The 23,780-nt window shown below is 36.2% G+C and overlaps 1 protein-coding gene across 5 annotated transcripts in view; it reads left to right on the forward strand.

Moving 5' to 3' along the window:
• Positions 1-343: 343 nt before the first annotated feature.
• Positions 344-23,780, forward strand: part of LOC149807210 (patched domain-containing protein 3-like) — a 128,079-nt gene continuing 104,642 nt past the window's right edge. For all 5 annotated transcript variants that reach the window (XM_089963590.1, XM_089963601.1, XM_089963610.1 and 2 more), the window contains exons 1-5: positions 344-560; positions 8,746-8,992; positions 17,457-17,530; positions 19,327-19,446; positions 21,585-21,708. In XM_089963590.1, the coding sequence (XP_089819716.1) occupies positions 499-560; positions 8,746-8,992; positions 17,457-17,530; positions 19,327-19,446; positions 21,585-21,708 (627 nt within the window). In that variant the 5' untranslated portion in view covers positions 344-498. The remainder of the gene's footprint in view (positions 561-8,745; positions 8,993-17,456; positions 17,531-19,326; positions 19,447-21,584; positions 21,709-23,780) is intronic.

Raw genomic sequence — 23,780 nt, forward strand, 5'->3', positions numbered from 1 at the left:
TGAGCACACTCATAAAAGGAAGTTATTGGATTCATAAGATACTTTGTATCCTAATGGTCTTAATACCAATGCACTATATACAGTTGTATAAAATGTTAATGAAAACATTGATTGTAAAATCTTTATAAAAATGTATGACTGTTTGTCTCTCTTTTATTATTTTACTTTACTTTTAAATGAACTTCTCGTAACTTTTCGCAACTTTTCGCAGTTTTCATATCATTTCGCATTTTAGTCATATTGGTTAGGAAAGAACAATTCACTTTCCTTATTATCAAATATTGTCAAATATTATTAACTATCCTATTTGTAAACCAGACAGCTTAAATGTCATAATCGGACATTCTCACCTTTGTACCTCTATTAAGTCCGATGTCGGCAAAATGGTTACATTTATTAGCAGACCGGGCCAGAAATAGGCTGAATACAACTTTGTCCGGGATGAAATACATGATATAGCTTTTCATCAATGTAAAGTAACCATAGGCGAGGACAAGGATGAGGTGTCTAACTCGTATTAGCAATGGAATCATTGGAGCATTGGAAACCTCTTTTTATAGGTTGTTTCCCGTTTCGTTGCAAGTGACACAAGACTTTGTAGTTACCATACACATGTAAACACTAACAACCACAGATAAACAGCTTTCGAATTAAATTGATTATAATATTCAGTCAGTGGAGAATTTAAATGCAAAAATGGAGGTTTTTATTGTTTGCATGTGCTTGTTAATATAAACATTTATGTTGCTTTCGCATGTTTGTAGGGATTTAACTAGTACTAATATTAGTACCCTTACTCGTACCTCGTGGACAGGGTACTAACATGAGCATACGCGTGTTAATGGAGCAAGCCGGGTGTGATTCACACCCGGCGCTCTTTTAGCCTAATAATAACACTTTAAACGTATTCCTTGCATATAATCCAATAAATTGAGTAGTCCTCTTATTTAATACTGGAAGTATCGAAAATCGGTGTAGAAATAGTTGTAAAATCCCGTTTACTTTTTTTCGGCCGATATTTTCGTTTAGATCGTCCACCATATTATTTCAAATAATGATTACTTCCATTCTCAGCCTCATTTGTTTGTGTGCCATATAAGGACATTGACGCCTTTTTTGGAAACGTAAACAAATCGTAGTAAAAAATTTGGCGCTGTTTGGGTCAGAAATTCTGCGCATTAAAAGTAAGTACAGTTTATCAGCAATTTTTGAAATTCCACCAAGAAGCGATTATTCGCCACTTGATTGATAATAATATAGCGTAGAATATCCAAATATGGTCTGTCATGCCTTACGTAGAAAAGGGATTACATCGAGAGTCTCACGTTATCTGTCATGGTGGACAAGATGAGGTTAGAGTAATCATGCCAATTTATTTTATCGTGTAAGGGCTTAATAAATTCAAAATAACCCAAACTTCTTTCACAACATGATTATATTTATGTGGCTGATTTTTACACTGTTTGTTTTTCTGACTTTAGTGATGATTTTTTTTACTCCATTACATGATAGGGGATCAGTTCGTAGCCTCAACCACAACAAATCAAGTTGAGGCTACGACATCGCAGCTAGGATTTAACTTGCTTTTGGTCAGTTATAGTCTGACTTAGTCTTGAGTTTCCTCTGACCCTTGACACCCCATTTTTAATATTTGACATTGATGTTGGGGTGTAGGGCCAGAGCCCACTCCCTATCGAAAAGTTTGAATTTGCCGACATCATTTGGTGTCGGCTTAGGGTAGCCACGTACTAGCCTGCCTAGCATATTTGAACGACCTTTCATCATATACCTGCATGAAATTGATAGGACTATGATTTATTTTCTCAAAAATCGTGAGCATAGCATTCATCATGTCTTTAATCTGCATACAGACAAGACAAAAGTACATCATTGCTGAAATTTGGCCTGGATCTCTTCATTTGCATTCCAAGTCACATGACTTTACAAATCTCACAACCTACATGTCATTGACAACAGAGGCCATATAGCCACCTAATATCAATAATAAACAAAATTCCAAAGTTGTACATAGAATTTGGAAATATATAGCAGTCACTTAATGTTTGTAAATAAGTATAATGCACACTTAATTCTCAACATATGTATTCTGAGAACAATGACCAGAAAACTATAGCAGCAGGGTGGAGAATACCATTTTCAGTAAGTACTGAGCATGTATCAGCGATTTTTAGTTGGTATCGCGTGACTAGAGCATTGAAATGTGCTCTTTGCTTAGTGAATCTGGTTTTACTTCAAGTTGCTTTAACATTTACAGATTTCCAGTCATTGTTTTCAAAATAAATATTTTGACAAGTTTGTGTTCTTTCATTTTTCTATAAAGGTTATGTGACATTCATATGTTTAATTTTTTTCCCTACAGCAACACTAGGAATGGGTTATTGCTGAAATCACATGACTATGGGACCTCTGATGTCATTGACGTGTAGGTTGAGAGTTTTGTATAGTCATGTGACTCGTAATGCAAATGGCGAGACCCAGGTCAAATTTCAGCAACGATGTACTTTCATCTTGTCTGTCAGCGGATTAAAGATCTAACAAATGCTATGCTCATAATTTCTGAGAAAATAAATCATATTCCTATTGATTTCATGCAGGTATATCTCGATGAAAGGTCATTCAAATTTGCTAGGCTGGCTACTAAGCAGCTATCCTATTCTGACACAAAATGGTGTCGGCAAATTTCAACTTTTTGATAGGGAGTGGACTCTAATCCTACACCCCAACATAAATGCCCAGATATAAAAAATGGGGTGGCAAGGGTAAGAGGAAATTCGGACTAAGTCTGATTATACATCCACATTTGTTTTTTCCCCCCCCCCAACTGATTTCAATAACAAAAACGTTAAATGTGATAAAAAATGCACAAAACTAAGTAAACTGAATCATTGATTTATATCTGACCTGAGTGTTACCAGAATGGCACTAATACTGGCATTCCCTGCACCTTTCATACTTAATGGACTTTCCATACTAACATGGAGACATATTGCATACACTATGGGCTAGTTTATTTCCATCAGACAACATAATGACAGTTCATCCTATTCAGTAACTGCTGGATAATTCTGTGAATTACCATAACGTTGAGAGTTTGGAATTATATTCCTTTGCACACATGAACGTAGAAATTAAACTGCTTGTTAAATTCAAGTGAAAGGAAAATTTGTTGTTGTCATTCTTTTCCTTTGCTTGATTCGACATTGCAAATATTGGAAGCAGACGACATGTGTATGTACATCTATAGTCGTGCACACACCCCTTTGCTGAAAATGGACTTGTCCAGGAACTGGAAATGGATCTTGAACATGTCATTCTATTATATTGAAAACTTACGTTAAGCATGAAAGGCGCAGATGATTATGGTGTCAAACCACTCTGCTCATAGTCGGGTTATAAATTATAAATAAATGAATGAATCGACTAAGTTCTGTGCACTTTTTATCACATTAAAGATTACCATTTTATAAATCAATTGGTCAGTACAAACAAATGGGGATGTATATTAGGACTATAGTACAAACAGCAGTGCATGGTTATAGTAAAAGTTACACAGGTCATTTAGGCATTCAGCACTGACTGTTTCAGTAATTGGTGTCATTTTTTTAGAATTTGATTCTGCATACCATTATGTGGCAAGCATTCACTTCAGTTGGATTCTTGTACATCTGCATTCCTTTGGGCTGTCTATATTTAGACTCCCCAAGAAGTGCATATGGCAAAATCCTTGATACGAATGAAATGAAGCTAAAGGTGTGATCCAGTACGATCCAGATCAAATGTTGCTTGATGTAATGTCACAACGAAAGCTATGGATATTGATAAACAAATTCTTATTATCCTGTATTGTGATGATTCCACTTGACATGCTCATTTCTTGACCCCAAAAGTTTAGTACGTGGCCACCATTCAGTGATGGCACTGGCTTTAAAAAGTTGTCACCCCAACAATTGCTAACCTCAGTATTTTGTCGCCAATTTTTAAAATATGTTGCTATTTTCATAATATAGTACCATCCATTTATCTCAGCATTCTCAGGACCAAGGTAATATTGTTGACATAAGCGAGTGTTTAGATTAGTAAAGTGGGGGGGCTGAAAATAAATTTAAATTTCGCATACAAGTGACATTTTTAAGAGATGACCTGCTGTCAATGACTAGGATTGATGCAGAGAATTCTTTTTTGAAATTTTGATTAAGTGAAGACAATTAGTCTTAAATGCATGTGTTTATTGACAACTTGCAATTATGTAGTACACTTCACAACATATTAAATAATATACATGCATGTGAAAAATCCATGAATTCGAGTATTCGATCATATGTTAGAAAATTAATGTATCAGTCAAATCCCATTAGAAAATACAACTAAAACATATATAAAAATGAGGAATTTGATCAGTATCCCATAGTCCTGAAACATGTTTCCCAAAACAATTCACTGTGATATTTATTATGCATGTAGCACATGATGTATAGTTGTTTATGTACTTAAATTGGCCTAGATTTTGGTCAGCCAGAGACAACTACCATGATACCAAGGCTACCAAGGGAATGAGGCTGTTCATAGGGAAAAGAAAACGTGAACATATTAAAAAGTTTAACATTCTTGTGAGATTTCACTCCATCATTTAACTCGACAGTGAGATTTCTTTTGTTGACTTAAATCATCCTGGTATCATGACCTTTAAAGTTTATATAAATGTTACTGATCTGCCATCCAATGTGGCCACTGTTACTAAAGATCGACAACTTTTAAAAGTCTTCTCCAAAACTATCCAAATGAATTTGATAGCAGAAAATGTCCTAGCATGAGGACATATATGTGCAGATGATGCCAATCTGACATCAGATACAGCAACTGTTACTATAAACTGGACAACCAGCTTTTTAAAAAAAATGCTGAACAAAATGGATTCTGATTTTAAAGAAAGCATCCTGACATGGATTACTTTTGAAATTATACATCTGATGCACATCACGGCTGCTGTTGCAAGAAATAGGAAAACCTTTAAAGGACTTGTTCTCCAAATCACTTTATAGATTTGAGGAAACTTTACAGAAAGCATTCCGGTATGAACAACTTTCAGGACTGTATAAATGATGCTGCTTCACGATAAAATATAAATACCATTACCAAAAGTAGAAAAACCTTTAACTGACATTTTTTCCAAAGCTGCATCATACAATTGGCCAATCTTGACAAAAAGCATTTTGGCACGAAGACCTTTCAAATTATGTAAATGATGCCTGTTTGTGATCAAATATGGCAACCATTACTAATATTAGAAATACGTTTAAATGTATTTTCTGACACCACTCACAGAGTATCCTGACAACAGAAGGTATGAAATGACAACATCGGAAGAAATTTCAACAGAAAGTATTATATGTAGCCTGATTTCTTGGAAGATTTCTTTTGCTTTTGGCTATTAGGCAGCTGTCAGTTATGTGGAAATCTCAGTCCCACTTGGGTCTGTTGTTCTTTTCCTTCTCTCATTCAGTTTTTGTGCTTTGAAATACGAAACTAATTTTAAAACAATTTTATTTTACAGTTAAGAGGAATAGATTAATGCCAGTGCTGTTGGGTCAACATGAAAATCTTGAGTAAAAAAGAGATAAGTTGTGCATTGAGCACAGGATAGTGGATGCAGTTTTGTACCCCATGTCCCTCAGTCTTGCCCCCTGTGCACTTCATGTAGGCATGTTTATGTCGGTTTCTTTAAATTATGTTGCCATTTTGAAATACATGTACATTGTAAACCAGATTTGGGGACTGGGGAACACATTGTCTCTGTCTCACTGGATCTCAAGTGCAACACTGATGAATGAAAACATACAGTACTTATTTAGTGTTTCTCCCAGTTTGTTGTGGGATGACATGATACCATGTCATTATTTTTCAATGCAGTGCCATTCTTATATCATGTCATATTGATCTGTTTTTGTTTTTTGTTGTTGTTTTTTATTTTTTTGCATATCAGACTGTATATATACATCACACAACGACTTTTATTTATATCAACCAGCCCCTTTTCAGGGTTGCAAGATGACCATTTTCTTTCATGTGAATGTAAATAGTTGCTTATGCTTGACTTGATTTTACATGTTTCATAATCTTAAGCATCAATACACATGTGCCAAGTGTTATGACTCTATGGTCACAAACTAAGTAGCAGAAAGAAGCAAAACCATCTTATTGACAAATGAAATTTTGTGAGTGAAGGAATATTCATCAGCTTTTGAGCAACATTTTCTAAAGTGTCTATCTTGTGTTTATCAAGGTAAATTTTGACACCACTGTGGACACAGTTCTTGAACTAGTCAACTAAAAATGAGTTGTCTAAATTTGTCATAATCTTTATTAATCTGCTTAGATGCACACTACCTGTCAAATAGTTATTCTTTTTCCCTACATGAAGGTTTAAAAGTGCAGGCAGTGTATTTATACCTTTATTTGATCACTGTCAGAGAATTATTGCTATCTGTGACTAAATATGTGACTTTTTATGTGACACTGGGAGAATTGTTGTTATATGTGACTTTTTTATGTGACACTATGGGAATATTATTGCTATTTGTGACTTTTCATGTGACACTGGGAGAATTGTTGCTATTGATGACCAAACATATGACTGTTTATGTGACACTGGGAAAAAATTATTGCTATATGTGACTTTTTATGTGACTCTGAGGGAGAATTATTGCTATCTGTGACTAAATATGAGACTTTTTATTTGACACTATGGGATAATTATTGCTATCGATGACTAAATATGTGGCTTTTTATGTGATCACTATGAGATAATTATTGCTATCTGTAACCAAATATGACGTTTTATGTGGCACTATATAGGAATTATTGATATCTGTGACTAAATATGTGTCTTTATATTTGAAATTTGGGTGATTTAAGAAAAAAATTAAGATTTTCCAGTTGCTAATTGAAAACTGTCTGATTAAAATAATCAACAACTATGACAATCAGTCATTATTCCTGATTTTGGCAATCTCTTTTGTGTGAACTTGGATGAAGAATACACAATGTATAATACTTTCTTGTCATCTTTGTTTAAGTGTTGGTAATAACTCTCTGATGTATAGATTATTCAGCATGTATGTACATATTTAGCTTCTTCCACCTTTTGCAGCTTCATATGTAAATTGCAGACAAATAATCATGCATTTGATACAAAAGTTGATCAGGGCACAAAATGTAATATTTAAATTATTTTAGATTGCTCATTTAATAGAAAAAGACTAGTGTTGTTATTGCACTTTAATGAAAGCATCTGATGCCTTGTAAAAGAAAGGGAGACTTCACCTCAGGGAAATTGTCTGCATATTTTGTTGGAGTGACTATTTAATCTGAATCATCCCCATTTTATGGATCCTGCTAAATGAAGATAATATTGGAAAACTATTCTGTACTCGTGAATGTAATGGTTGGGTTGCTTCCCCTTAAAACATTTATGTAGCAAGAAATTCTGCCTTCTGCCCCCTCCCCCCACCCACCCACCCCCCGGCAGAAGTTAATATTGGCCCTTCTCTCAATAAAAAATATTTTTTGGGATGGAAAATTTGGTCCCACATCCTGCTGTTGGACTAGATTGGACAGCTGGTGTAATGTTGTCTTGAAGATATAATGGTTGTGCCCTAGTCTTCTCTTATCTATAGGTAACTGCATGACCACAATATTACACACTAAACTGAACATCTCACTGTAAATGACTGTATGCCAAAACAAGTTTTGTTTTACATTTTAGAATTATGCACTTGATTTTGCTCAATCTATGGGCATTAAGTAGTTTTACTAATTATTTGAAATATATTTTTGGAAAATGCAACACTCAAATAAATTTCAGAATTATTATTAGCTCTACTGCTCATAGACCAGAAGAGTTTATTGGATGGTTGTCTGTTAATCCATTAGGACATGTCTGTTATAAATACTTCTCCAAAACTTCCTGAAGGATTGCCATGAAACATTATACACAAATTCATCCCATGGCCTGGTTGGTCTTAACTGACAATGTGCCACTCTGATAGCCAATATGGCCACCACAGCAGCCATCTTGAAAATCTTTTTATCAGTTCTCCACCTGAATGAATGATCATGTCAACATAGTAAGTTAGTCAGAAGTGAAAATGGTGTCTCTCTGACAACCAATGACCATCACAGCAGTTAATTTGAATTTTTTTTTATTGCTGATAAAATTTGAGCTGATTTCAACACTCAGCACTTAAAATGAAGAAATGGACATGAATTCCTGGATTTGTTTTTTGTCCAGTAAAGCATCAGTCCTTTCAAAGACTTCTAGTTTACAGTCACAAACAATTTTACCTAGAATTTAACAAACCAAGAAGTATTAAATGGTTTTTCTTTTTTCTAGAGTTTCCATTTAATTCAACACTAACATAAATGATTTAAATTGATAGTACTTTTTCTTGCAAATGGGGATTCTTTAATTGCTCATGTTGACAGAATATTATATCAGAAATACTTGAGAAAGTTGCTCTTTAGATAACAGCACTTCATAATACTTAAAAAGATTGACAATTTTAATGTACGGTCGTCTTTTATGGTGCTCTCTTGTTATTCCTTCAATGTTATTTTTGTTTATTTGCAACTTAGAATTAGATGCATCAAACAAGAAATTTTTCGGTCAAAGATTTTATTTTCAGTCAAACACAAAACATTACTAATAAAGTAATGTTATTTTGACAGGGTTGGTCTAGTGGTAGCAGGGCATCCTGTGGCCACTATTCTGCTGAGTATTGTGATATGCGGACTTTGTGGTATTGGTTTGAACAATTTTCAAGAGACCACAGATGATGCCAAGCTCTGGGTGCCACAATATTCCCGTGTTCTTCCAGAGAAAAAATGGGTGAATGAAAATTTTCCAGAGGAAACCAGGATCACATCTTTCATTATAACATCTGATAATGTCCTGTCCACCTCTTCTGTCAATGCTGTATGTATATAAATGTTCTATGTGTGTGTGTGTGTGTGTGTGTGTATATATATATATATATATATATATAATGTCAAATTTGAAAGAGAGATGGTTGAGGCAGTTTGCCAGCTGGATAATGGGAAAATGTAGTTTTATAGTTACAGCAGAAATGAGAGTTGTCATCGGTGGTAGCATGACAGGTATTATATTGATAGACTAATTTTTTTATTTCTTATAAAAAGCTATTCTTTGAGGAGACGTACAGATTCATCCCATTTCATTTTTAGGCAGGTGTTAATAACAGTAGCCATACTGAGCTTATTTTCATTCCACAGTCATCAAGACCTTTCACATAATCCAAGTCTTTGGATCTCAGTGACCTGAGCAACTGGTTAATCCAGATATTGTTATGAAATGAAAACACCTTTTCCTGAGCCTAATTATGCAATCTAGTCAAACAGAACGTCAGTCCTCTGTCTCACAGTGGTATATAAGCAGTCATTTGGTAGTGAAACAAGTGTTTTGTTAAGGTCCATAATACAATAATCAGTGATTTTATTTTTAAAAAGTTAAGTGTCTGGATTAAAGTGACTCATTTACAAAGTAAGGTTCATTCCCTGTCTAAGCTGATCCATTAGTAGGATCGTACCCCCAGACCATTTTAGTTAGGATCCTGGCATACTAACCACTGAGGCACCTAGGTCCAGCATGCCCATTAAGTCATGTCTTATGACATGCTGGAGGGTCTATTAGGGTCATTCTACAACCTTAAACTCACAGAGGTGTGGAGTAAAAAAAAAAAAGACATGGTAGAGTTTGCATGAAGAATTTAAGCTTCTTGAAATGGGAACAGGATTCGTTAAGGATAGAAAAAAATATGAAAAGCATAGTTGCCAACCAGACAGTAATACTGAAAAATCTGTTTACATTACAAAAACATCTGTTAGACTATAAACTTCAAATAAGTTCCAAAATAACTAATCATCTTTTTTCTTCAAAACTTTGCATTAAGGTTTTGCTCCAGAATTTTACATACTTGCACATGGTTAAAAATTAAAAGAATAATCGTCTTGCTGATTTTTCCAAAGGGAAATTCATGTTATGAGAAGAGAAATGGTTATATCCTAGGGTAGATTTAAAGAATCCATCATTTTCTGGTTTTAGAATATCTGATGTGGATCTGATAGATTCATTGCCTGGCAATTTTCATTTCTGAATTTAAGAGTTAAATTATCTGTACACCAACCATACTGCATCATCTGTATGCTGTCCACTGTTCACTTCATACAATAAATTTAGTTTCCCACTGTCTGCAGTTACCATACTTTGGTTTGCACTTCAGGTAAAGAGGAAAATGATCATTTTTGGCTCAAAAGGTTAAGATCACTATGACTGTAAGAATGAATCAGTTTCTGTACAATAAATTGAGTTTTCTAAGAGCTTGCACTTGGGGTCAGGAAGAACTTTATTAGTTTCAGGGTTAAAATGTCCTATGTTCTGGGACAGTATGACTGAATGAAGAAAAATAGTTTCTTGACAATATCTTCAGTTCTTTATTTATCTACAGCTACTAAACTTTGAAGCTGGCTTGTACTTGAGGTTAGAAAGAACCATTTCAGTTTCCTGCTCAAAAGATCAGTGGTCAAGGTTACAGTAATATAATAGCAGAAATAGTTTACCCATAGCTATTGTTTGGCTTTCTTTTTCATGCCCCAGAAAAATGCATATCCATGTGATGTGCACACATATTTCCTTAGAGTGCAGAATTGTCAGTATGATGAAATTCCTAGTGCAACTTGCATTGTCCTTGTGTGCAAAACAAGAACAGATAGTTCATGTATGTCAAGGACATTGATGATCATCAGACATGTGCCAAATTCACCAGAGAAAATTTGCCAGTAGCAGTGTTATTTAACCACATTGTGGCCTGACCTCTACAATAATTTATCTCTAATTGTGTTTTATTATCTGTTCAATTTTCCCAGATCATTATATGGTAACCAGGTCCCTCTGATTTTGGTTCCTTCAGGGATGTGGGGCTACTTTGTGTAAACTCTCAAGGGTCAGATACACTTACTGTCTAAATCATTTTATATCTATATACATGTACTGGTAAGTCATTGTATGGAAGGAATAACAACAGCTTGATCACTAGACGTTGCGTATTCTTCATTCTAGATTGACACCACAGGAATCATGTTGTATTAGATATCTATACTAGATATTTGATTCAAGAAGTTTAATTTTTTCACATTGCTGTTGTGTGTAAGTATACTTCCTTTATTCAATAAAAGCTGTATAAAACACTCTCTTACACTGATAAAAGACATTTTATACTACTTTTTGCTACATCTATAGAGAACACAGGGTTGTACTCTGTACATAGTACATACAGGCAAGGTGAGTTTATGTGACATTATAAACATTTCAATTTTTTTGCTACTATATAAAGGAATAATATCAACACAGTCTGTTGGAAAGTGTAGCCACAAGAATTCTTTATAAAACACTCATCCAAACTGTATTAAATGTTCCAAATGTAGAAGAAAAAATTGTACATTTTGTAAATCATGGTCTGCATAAAGTTGGAATCTTTCAGACTCCAGCTCCTCTTATCAGAAAAAAAAGACTGATTCCCCCTTTTCATCTGAATTTTTCTTCTTCTCTGTTACTGAAAATAAGGGGTCTTCTGACCTGAATAGCCTTCCAAGCACACCGCTACCTCCAATTGTTAAGGAGATACAGCGACCGTGTAGCAGCGTGTCACTGCCTCCCATTGTGGAGGAGGTTCACCACTCATCTATTAGTGTCGCTGCCTCGCATTGTGTTGAGTATACACCACTCATCTCATTGAGGAGAAGATGCAACACAATACCATAGCGTGTTGCTGCCTCCCTTGAAGAAGGAGATGCACCACTCTTATGCATGTTGCTACCTCCCATCGAGGAGGAGATGCACTGTCACCACCCTGTCAGAGGTAGTATGTCGCACCCTCCCACTGGGAGGGATCAGAACATCACCTTTCTTAGTGATGCATTAGTTGGTGATCCTGTGTCTTCTGATCATCACACTATGGCCTCATAGTATGGTCATAGGGTTCGGGCCGAGTTCCCCCCTCTCCACCATCTACCATATCATATGAACATTGGTAGTCTAACCAGCAGGTTTAGACTAGGCTAGGGATTGGATCAGTATCCCACCCTTTGCTATTTTCCCAATGAACCCCTATGTAATGCGGGATCCTCCACTTCAGGGGCCTTGGTCATATATTGGGTTTCTGGATCTTGCTCTCATAACAGAGGCGATGCTGCAGCTCATGTCCTGCCATCACCTCATAACCAGGTGGTAAACATTAGGCTAGAGGCATCGCTTTTTCCAGGACTGACATGTTCTTTTCTCTCTCCACTCATGGCACTCCTTTACCCCCTACTCACCATGTTGCAGTACGGGTCTTAGTTCCCTGTTTCTGTACCCTCTTCACCTCCTAGGGACTTAGTGATGCCCATGCATTCTCCAGCTCAGAGTGTCTTTGATGATGCTATCTCCATTCTTGTTTGACTCTAATGAATTTGAGATGGAGGAAGCGCAAGTGATACCCACTCCTTCATCTCAGTTAGATTTAGAAGAGGATGTATGGTCATTTGACAAAGCATTAAATGAAGTCTGTCACCTCTTACCCTCTGATTTGTGCCAAAAACCTGTCACACAGTCCAAAAAGCATCTTTTTCAATCGGAAAAAATCTTGGGGGCTCAAACTGAACCAGAACTCCTACTCCTTCCCATTCTTTTATGATTAAGGAAATTGCTGAGAGGTTTTCAATGGGTCAAAATATTAACAATGTTGAGGGTAGCACATTCCCTCCTCAACAATGGGACCCTTGGTCTCTTCTGCCAGCTATCCGGTATGTTACCCAAAGTAGCCCCCAACACCTCCCAACTTAACTCCACTGCATCCAAGGTGGGTATTTCAAGTCAAGTCTGGGCACGCCTTTCTGTAAATGACATTGAAGCTATAGAACAGAGAATCTGAGTGCTAGTCACTATAGCTTCACATGCCATGCTTTAATATTCTGAGAGAAGCATTCTGGAACCCAGCTGCCCTTCAGCACATGCTGGAAACTGGCCAAGACATCTGGGCACGCCTTTCTGTAAATGACATTGAAGCTATAGAACAGAGTCTGAGTGCTAGTCACCATAGCTTCACATGCCATGCTTTAATATTCTGAGAGAAGCATTCTGGAACCCAGCTGCCCTTCAGCAAATGCTGGAAACTGGCCAAGACATCTGGGCAAGCACTTTCTGTTTTTGTGGCTTTGTTGGTGGAACTTCTTCCCATCCGCTATGACAATGCTTTGGACTCTTCTAAGGTACTACTCGATCACGGTAAAGACACCCTTAAGGTTGCTCCACTTGAAGCCAAGAGTTTGTTTGGAGGCATCATTCCTACTGTGGCATCTCAAGACATGTTGGATCATCAACATTGATCCTTCACATCCACTCCTGGCCCATCACAATTGGCCAGAAAGTGTGTCAATGTGCATTGTCCTCAAGGGTCTTCTGCCAAGTTCTTCAAGGAGATACAGCCCTGATCCAATATGCAGCCTCAAAATGGACTTCCTCTTCCTCATCCGTCTGGCTCCCAGAAACCAAAAAACAGACTTGCCTGATAAACCTGAAAGGAAACAGTTTCTACACCCACCTTCTTTTCCCAAAGGAGGGGGTGGGGGGGCAGCTCTAGGGATTTGAGTCCTCTCCTGCCACACATCTATCTCTCAAGCATTCCCATCAGAGCTCACTTAGACCTCTTTTCTGAGGCCCAGTCAAACATCATGGATGATAGTTGGGTCTTTTCAATACTGAATGAGGGGTACTGGCTCCAGTTTCATGAACTATCCCCTCTATCCAGGACCCTCGCACACACTTCACCTATCCAATCTGGTGAAACCGAGGGAAGAAGTGCACATCCTTTTACAGAAAGGGGAAGTCGAGAGGGTCTTGAACAATCAGTCACCACCCACTTTCTTAACTTGTTCACCAAGAAAAGTGGAAAGTTTAGCATTATAATGGACCTCTCCCCTTTCAACTGGTTTCTTCTGGAAGAACCTTTCAGGATGCAGATCACCTCCTCAATCTGGAAGGCGCTTTGACCATCTGATTGGGCAATCTCCATCAACCTTCAGGATGCTTATCTGCAAATCCCTATATTTCCTCCTGATTGCAAATTTCTCCAGATTTGCTTAGAAAGTTTTTCAATTTCGAGTCAAACTGTTATGATTTTCAACCACACCTAAGTTAAGGGAATGGTAGCTTGATACCATTGGTTACTGGGAATACCAATTTCCCAGTATTTTGATGATTGCCTGATCCACAATGTTCAAATCCTGTCCCTTCATCAGGATCTGTATTGCCATTGGTCCATGGTAACTCAATTTTGCCTTTTGTCCAGCCTTGAGAAATCATTACTCAATCAATCACAAGACTTCATTTACAATGGATGAATTTCCTCACAAACCAGAACTTCCACTGCATTGAATAGATTGAATTCTGTCTCTGTCAGAGATGCTATAAGCAAAATCTTCTTTGTATGCTTGACTGTACTTGTCCCTTCTTGTAACCTTGAATGCTGCTGCCAACATGGTTCTATTTTTACATCTTCATCTGTGACCTCTACAGTTCCTTCTTCTCGCAAGATGGAAACCTCACAAAAATTCTTTATCAATGTTGATTATTCTAGGACTAACATTAGCGTGGTGGATGAATCAGGACAGATTCATGATTGGAGTCCCCATGCATGCACCTGAACCCCACTTTACCTGTTTGTCATCATGTCAGGTTCTGGTTGGGGTGCTCATTTAGAACTGGAGAGCAACCTAGAAATGAAGGCTGTATACCTAGAGCTGCAAGGGTGCATCAACAGAATAAGGAGTTGAAGTGTCATGGTCTCCTCCTGCAACATGTCTCGACATAGCTTGTCTCCTGATGTCAAGGAGGCACACATGCCCTTCTCTTTCTGTGGAAGTCTGGAATCTCCTGTGCTGGGCCACCTCAGAGTACATAACATTCAGAGTTCTGTATATTCCAGGCAAAATGAACTTTTTGTTGGACAGTCTCTCCAGAACTGGTAGAGCCATCCTCACAGAATGGAATCATCACAGATTTGTTACAGTCCTTTTTCTCAGTGTGGGGAAGGTCCCTAGTGGATCTGTTTGCAACCAGGGTCAACAGCATACTTCCATTTTACATTTCTCCTGTACCAGATCAAAGAGCATGGGCAGTGGATGTGTTCAGTCTCCAGTGGGATCTGCTGTTTACTTATGCCTTCCCATCCGTCTGACTGATTCCTCAAGTCCTGCAAAAAGTCAGAAATTTCACTGCTCAGATCATTTTCATAGCTCCTCTGCTCGTGGTAGAGATCTTCTAGACCTGTTGACCAGATCTCTTCCTCACAGGAAGGATCTTCTTTTGCAACACCAACAATCCCTCCTCCACAACAGCCTACTAGTTCTCCACCTTCATGCTTGGCTCATCTCAAGCAATCTCACTGCCAGAACAAATGTTTGGGCCAAGTTGCCAGTTGCATCATTCAGGCTATGACAGCTTGTACGTCCAAGGTCTATGATGCTAGGTGTAGTCTTCTGTCATTGGTGCAGTAGAAAACATGTTGATCCTAGCTGTCCCTCTATAACTTCTGTTGCTGATTTCCTTTTGTTTCTCTTTGAGAGCAAAATATGCTCTGTATCCACTATCAATGGCTATAGAGCTGCCATTTCAAAGAAACCTAAATTCTCTGAGAGCATGGTAATTGGTTCAGATTCAGATTCACACCTTGCTGATCTTATTAAGTACTGGTACATTGAGCTGCAGAGACCTTTCTCATGCTTTCTTATGCCTAGATGGAATCTTTCTTGTGTTTTATGTTCATTAACCAAAACCCCTGATGAACCATTAAGTGATGCTTCTTTTCAGGACCTCACTGTCAAGGCTGTGTTTCTACTTGCCCTCACCTAAGCATGATGACAAAGTGAGATTCATGCCTTATCTATTGACGCTGGCTGTCTCCAGTTTAATGGGAATTTTGATTTGGTTTCCCTGTTAACCAAAAAATCAATTACCTTCCATAGCTCCACTACCAATAGTCTCGGTCTAATTTGTGCTATGGATTATTCAGATAGACATTTATGTCCTCTGAGACACCCAAAGGAAAAATGGTAGGAAGTGTCTTTTCCTCCCTCACAAGGGCTTCGTAGACATTTCATCTGCCTTGAGAAATACCAACATTCCATAACTTGGACTTCTCCACCGTTTTCTGCTTTTTTATCAGATTAATGGAGCATCGGCCAACACTCCTTACTCCTTACTGACAAATTCAACTAAACAATAGCTATTGGTAAGATATTGCTGCTGTTAAAATGTAGTTTTTTGTGGGGGTAAAACTAATTTTAATTATGTAATACTTAATCATAGCTATTGTCCAATACCCTCTTCCCACCCCACTCTGGTGTCAGGATGTAACAGTCAATGAAAAAAAATGAACTATAAAATACCAAAGACAAGGCAGGTTGCATTAAGAGTTGCACCATACTGACAATTTTTCTCTCTAAGAGATGATGTATGCACATCAAGCAAACAGTGCATGTTTTTGGCACAAGAAAAGCTAAACAATAGATATGGGTAAGTATTGCATCATTAAATATAGTTTTACCCCAAAAAAAGAACTATATTTCTCCATCACCTACAGTTCCCATACTTTGTGGATGGCTTGCACTTTGTGTAAGGAAGAAACCAGTTGATTCTGGAGTAAAAAAAATATCAATGGTCTAGGTCACTGAGTGAAAAAATAAGAATTATTTCTGCACAGTAGCATTAGTTCTGCATGACCTACGACAAAGGACTGTGGATAACATGCACTTGGAAGAGGGAAGAGGATATTGTTGTTGGCATCAAAATGTCAAAGGTCTGAGTCACTGACTGAAAGAAGAGAAATGGTTTCTACTCATTAGTATTAGGTCTACATCGCAGATCTGGCCCAAACTTGGTATATGTTTGCACTTGAGCAAGGGAGGAACCTTACAATTTGAGGTCAAAGATCATGGTAAATCTTACTGAAAAACACATACACACACCAGTTTAAGTTATCTACATGGAAGATTATTAAATATGATGCAGGTATGCAATGTACCATTCATGCTATTCTTGTTTGAAATTCTAAAATTTCTCGTGCATTTTCAGACGTAGTGTACTTTGTGCTTTATCAAGAACATTTCTCCAGCACCCAGAAGTAATAATATTCATGAAATTTTGTGCCCAGTTCCTTGCTCGTTTTCAACCTTGCTCCAAAAAGCACAGTGTGGAACCTAATGTTCTTTGAAAAAATGGTGGAAATAAGTGCCAGAATAGAATATATATTTGTAATATCTGTTCATGTAGAAAGCCCATTTGATCTATGTTGCATAATGACAAACATTTTATATTATTTTTGCAGATTTTGGATATATATCTGAAATCAAAAGAATTTACTGTCATTGGTGGCCATTCTTTGGAAACTATGTGCTTAAAGTAAGTAAAAAGACTTTTAGGCATTATTGAATTTGGATATAATAGACTGGGAAAGAAAAACAGTGGTGATAATAATTTGGAGGTGTTTTATAATTATTACATGTTTAAGTTTTAAATGATTTGCATTTTTCACAAAACAAAATATCAGGTAAAAATGTACACTCAAGACTCCTTTGTTTGTTTTTTCTTGAAGTGCAACATCCAGAATAACACTGTATATACATGGTTCCTAAAGGTTTTCAACGTTTTTTTGAAGAAAATTTTTTATTAAAGATTGAGTTATTATTTCATATATATGGTTTTCTTTTGAATTATTTTGCATTTGACAAACAGAACATCTTCTGTTCATTTGCATTTACAATACCTGTATACAACATATAAACAGTTTTTCTATTTCCAATGTTCAGTCCATTATTATCCATGATTGTAGTCACAAATGACGTGCATGGCTTCACTCCATTTTGGCTGCTTAGTAAATGGTTCTGCTGAATAACTTAACTCTATGTAACACAGTAATGAACTTTAATCAAGCAAATGGGACTGTTACTAAGTAATCAAAGCCAGCAGATGCAGTAAGAACAACATAGTTTTGGAGCTTCAGTAACAATGCTACAATTAGTGAGGATTTTGTTGAAGATGGTCATGTTAGAGCCAATTGACACAAGTTGTGTAGCAGTAGCAGTTTACCTTTGAGAAATTTTAAGCAGATTTATTGCTACTTTCAGTCACAACTACATAAGTTCATTGCTGTGTAATTAGCCTACTCAACAAAACACAATCAGCAGATCCAGTGGATTAAACATTAGTGGCAAGTAAACATAATATGGACCTTTAAACTGAGGTGCTTTGATGATATTTACACCACCAGTGTGGCTTCCCAGATAACAGTGGAATGAAAACACTTTGTGTGCACTTCCACATTTCCGTCGTTAATATTTAATGCATTTATTTTTGTATAAATGATAACGCATCATAATCAGTCTGTAAGCTGGATATGGGTAAATTTAGAACCATATCTGAATAAGAGGGGGAGGTCTAACATATCACTGGGATGGATCTTTTAGCTTTACTTGTTGAATAACATGGTTTCAGAGTCTTTGATTGGCGCTTGACAGCAGTGTTACAAAGGTTAATGACTGTATTTCAGTTTAGTTGCTTTGTTTTCGTAAGATTGATATGAAATAAGCCAAGGTGCTTTGCTTCATCAATATAGAAGAAAACTTTCAAGTAAAATTTGTTATCATGTTGTGTGTTCCTAGATACGAAATGCCTCAAAGCTGACTAAATTGGTGATATATTTTTAAAATGTTTGGTATAGTATGGTTAGTATAAAATGAGTTTCAGATGTATGGTATACAATTAGGCTAAGATTTGGCATTATATTTTCATGACGCTGTAAATCATTTGGTCAACACTGGTTTTCTGTTTATTACATTAAAACAATGTCAGTAGACTTTAGCAAAATCACTCAAGATTATAAATGAAAGGGTATATTTGTCTAATTTACAAAACAGGTTCAGCATCTAGGAGTCTACAACAAATATCAAAGTTCGTTTTACATATTTTGATTTCTTCATTTTACATATTTTGACTTCAGTGTGATCTCTTCCACATACTGAATATAGTAATCTCTTCTATTTCATCCTCATTACCCGACTTGTCTATCAAAACTAGACAGCTTTTCCACTCTTTCTAGCTCTCTTTCACTCACTCATGTATCTTACAGGTTTCCCAATCTTTAAATTGAGACCTGAAGTAAATTTGAAATTGGAATTTTTTTTCTTTCATTTTCCAAGAGTAGGCAGATCGTGCAGAATTAGCAGTATTTTGGAGCTGTGGTCATTCAATGAAACTATCATCAGGTCACTTACTTCACAAAAAATCTTGGAGACTGTCAACAGTGTGCCTACTTCCAGGTATGTTAAAGTAGTTGCTTATATTACAGTTTGCGTAACTTAGAATAATTAGTCCTCAGCCATCCACCAGCAAGGAGCCAATAAAGATTGTTCAAACCATTACAGCATGTATCCAAGAATTTCTTGGTAATAATGTTTGAATCAGGAACAAAATTGTCATCTTGCCATTATTAGTGACACTTTTCTGCTAGCAGCACCATAGTCAACAATGTCAAAATGTTTTGAACATCAGCTGTTTTATTTAAAATGTAATTTTCGTACAGGTTTACTTTGTTCCTAAAGTTTGTGTGGTCTAACATGATAAGATTCTACTCTTGCTAGAAAAGTAAAAAGCCAGTGCCTTTAACCTCAGCCATTCCACTATATTATCGATTAAGCCTGCAGTGTTTTATAATCTGCTGATATTCTATTCGCTTGTGCCACTAGATTTTATATATTTCACCATCCGTTTAAAATTAATGTCACATAAACATCCTGTCACCTGATTCAAAACCCCAATTACTCAGATGATGCCCATTCTTACCTCTTCTTGCATCTTTAATTAAGATTATCCAGGATAGTTACTCAGTCACTTGAAAATTACTCTATGATTATGTGATATTCAAAAATTAATAATCCTTTTTTTTATAGAGGATGACATCTAGTCAAAGACTCATTTCTCTTGATGCCCTCTTGCTATAGAACTAAGTATCAATAATGGGTGGTTTAATATCTGTCAGTTTTTAAGGCTATCGTTTTCCTTCTCAGCATTTGTCTTTTGCTAAAATATGTTGCAAATTCTGGTATTTACTGCCATTAACAGTGTTAAATTATTGTCTTTTCACAAAGTTTGATGTTTATTTCCCACCTTCATTTTAGCAAGAAGGAATTTAAAGTTTGACAGTCTGACATCACATTATAGCCACTGATACTAAAAATGGGAGATAAAAACTTCAATGATTTATTCTCAAAAACCGTTGAACAAAATTTGACCAAAATATTTGACACAGTATCCTGGTATAAAGACTTTAATATATCTGTAAATTATGCTTATCTTCCATCAAATACAGTCATCATTACTGAAATCAGAAAAACATTTATACAACTCCTTCTCAAAAAACCACTGTGCAGAATTGATTGAAATTGACAAAAGCATTCAGACATTAGGAATTTCAGTGTTTTGCAAATTATGCAGATCTCTCATGAAATATTGACAATGTTTCTAACAATAAGGAAAACTTTTGGACAGCTCAAATTTGACCATAAGGATCATGGTCTGAGGAGCTCTCACATACATACAAATAGCACTCTTCAACCTTCACATATGGTCACCATCACTATAAAATACAAAAATCTTTAAATGACTTCCTAAAAACAAAATTGTAACAAATTGCAACAAAATGGTCTTTCAGTTTTGTATACTTGATGCTGATACTCCATCAAATATCGCTGCCATTACTAAAAATGGATAAACATTTAAAGTACTTCTAAAAAAAACTGTTCTGCATAATTTTACCATATTTGACAGAAATCATTGTGGTATTATCTTTCAGTTTTTTTATACAAATTATGCTGATTCTACATAAATAGAAAGAAGAAAAAAAACTTGAAAATTCTTTTTTGAAAATATTTGACAGAAAGCATTCTTGCATATAAAATAGATTTCTTGTTTGTACAAATGGTTCTAATCTACTATTAAATATGACTGCCTTGAAAAAGAAAACAGAAGTATTGACTTATTGTTAATATTTTGTTTGAGAGAATCCTTACAAAAATGGATTTGGTGTACTTTTTTGTTATGTTTTATGTTGGGTTTTTTTACCAATAATGCTGATGCATGATCAGATATGACCACCATTGATAAAATAATAAAACATTTAAATTGCTTCTCTCAACCCACTGATCAGAATTTTACCTGCTTTGACAGAAAGTATCCTGACATTTAAGGCTATTTAGTTTGGGACAAGTCATGCTCTTGTGTGATCAAATATGAATGGAGATCCAAAATTTAAAAAGATATACCTTGAAACAGTAGTTGATTCATGGTCTTATTATGCTGACCAGACCATCAGATGGGTCAAGATATTGTCCTCATTATTTTTGTCATGATCACACATAAGAATATTATTACATTAATCATCTGATGATTTCTTTTTCAGCCCTGTTTCTGGGATGAACTTTGACCTAAGTCATATACTCGGTGGTGTTAGCAGAGATGAAAATCATTGGATCACAGGAGCAAAAGCTACATCCATGGTTTGGATTTTGGACAAAAAAGAAAAGGTAGAGTATTTGTCTCGTATGAATTTATGGATCTATCCCATTTTGTTGAAAACCTGTAATTTTTTGGTGATTCCCTTCCAATATGTAATTAGTAGGGAGAAGGTAATGTTACTCACGTCCATCCATCACATTATGTCTGTCACAAATTTAGCTCAATAACTTTTGAATGACTTTATTGTATTTAAATGACATCTATGGTAATGCTTTTACATTAAAAGACTTAAATCAGGTTTTGATTTTCACCTTTTTCCAGCAAAACTTTACACATTAATGGCTCTCGTTAAGTTATGTAATGGCATGATGGAATCTGTGTCATACAGATACATTTATTGTCTATAAATATAAAAGTTTAAAAATTTCTGAACATTATTTAGCACATTTAATACATTTTCAGTGTTCTCGCATTCTTCAGATATCATGGAGACTATGGCCTGTTTACTGTGTTAGCTAGCAAGTTCAAAATCTTGCTACTTTCTGCCACTTTATCCAGTATATATCTTGGATTTATTTTTATTCCAAATCTGGGTCAATGTATCTGGCCATTTACTTACATATGCTAACCTGTCCAAATCTACTCCACTTACTTGTGCCTTTTTATCATGTTGTTTGCAGTCTCAATCATTATTATTATTAATATATATCCTCCTTACATTTCCTGAAATTGTTCGCCTTCGTTACAGTCACATTGTTCCATAGTCAGAGGGCTCCTTTCCTTTGGCCATTGTGAAGTTTCATACATTCACAACTTTCACTTTTGACCCTCTATACAAGTCAGTACTAAAATTTACCCAGCTATAATGCCCATATACTTATATCCATTTCCTACATATATGGATTATTGGATGCTGTGTTTATCATAGCAATCCTCAGGATCAGACTTGTCGAGTTTCATTTATCAGTGTCCTGATATTAATAGCCCCTTGTGGCTCGACATTCAGGTATCGGACATTCTTCACAACCCTACAAACTCCCCCAATTCTATTCATATTGGAAAAAATTTAAAGCTAGGCTAGTACAGTGTGCTGTGTTGGGATTTGCGTCTGTTATGCCAAAGATTATTTTATTTGTACCATAGTTTTAATTGAACTTGTGTCTTATGCCTTGATTAAATTGTAATTTTATTGATTAAATGTGTTCATCCTTCTCTGATCCCTTGATGGGTCCCTCTTTGTCTTCTATGGGATCTCTGCCCCGACATGATGTCATTACAGACAGTATATGTTAATAAGCTAGTAACAAAGTTTAGTGAGGTTGTCATGTTGAACCAGTCAGATGACTGGGTTGAAGAATGTGATCAAATACAGTGTCAGTCAGGCTGCATTTATACATCAACTGGGATGCCTGTGGAAATGTGTTCTTTTCAGTGTGGATCATCCATTTAACTTAACATTATTTGTTGGAAAAACCACCCATCTTCCACCATCATGTACATTTGGACACTTCTTGCATTGCATACCATATGTGAGAAAGCTTGCCAGTAGCTTCTCGTGGGTCGGCGGTTCTTTCCGGGGTTTTCCCGGGTTCTTCCTCCACCATTAACACTGGCCACCTTGTATAGCCTATCATGTGCTGAAAAATGGCGTTAAACCCCACAACAACAGCAACGGCATTGCATACCGCTCCAGCTCTTGTCTGGACCATTGCCAAGTTTCATGCATTCACAACTTAGCTTTTGACCCCTATTTGTGTCAGTACTTAAATGTACTCAACTATTATGCCCATATACTTCATTCCCACCTTTTGTGGTACATGTATGGAGCACCAGCTACTGTTTTTATTGTAGTAATAAATAGGATCAGACTTGTTGAGTTAAAGTTATCATGACCTTATGTACCTCAATTCAGCCCCATGTGGTTCAACATTCAGATGTCGGACATTCTTCACAACCCTACAAACTCTCCCAAGTCTATTTGAATAGCAAAAAATTCAGAGCTTATCTGGTGCAGTGTGCTGTGATGGGATTTGCCCCCATTATGCCAAAGATTATTTTATATGTACAATAAAGTTTTAATGTATTGTGTATTGTTTAAAATGGAGTTATTGCCCCTGCAACACAGAACTTTGCTCTTTAT

Source organism: Sinohyriopsis cumingii, chromosome 1, assembly GCF_028554795.1.
Source record: "Sinohyriopsis cumingii isolate HCF-2022 chromosome 1, ASM2855479v2, whole genome shotgun sequence".
NCBI classification, from domain to species: Eukaryota; Metazoa; Mollusca; class Bivalvia; order Unionida; family Unionidae; genus Sinohyriopsis; species Sinohyriopsis cumingii.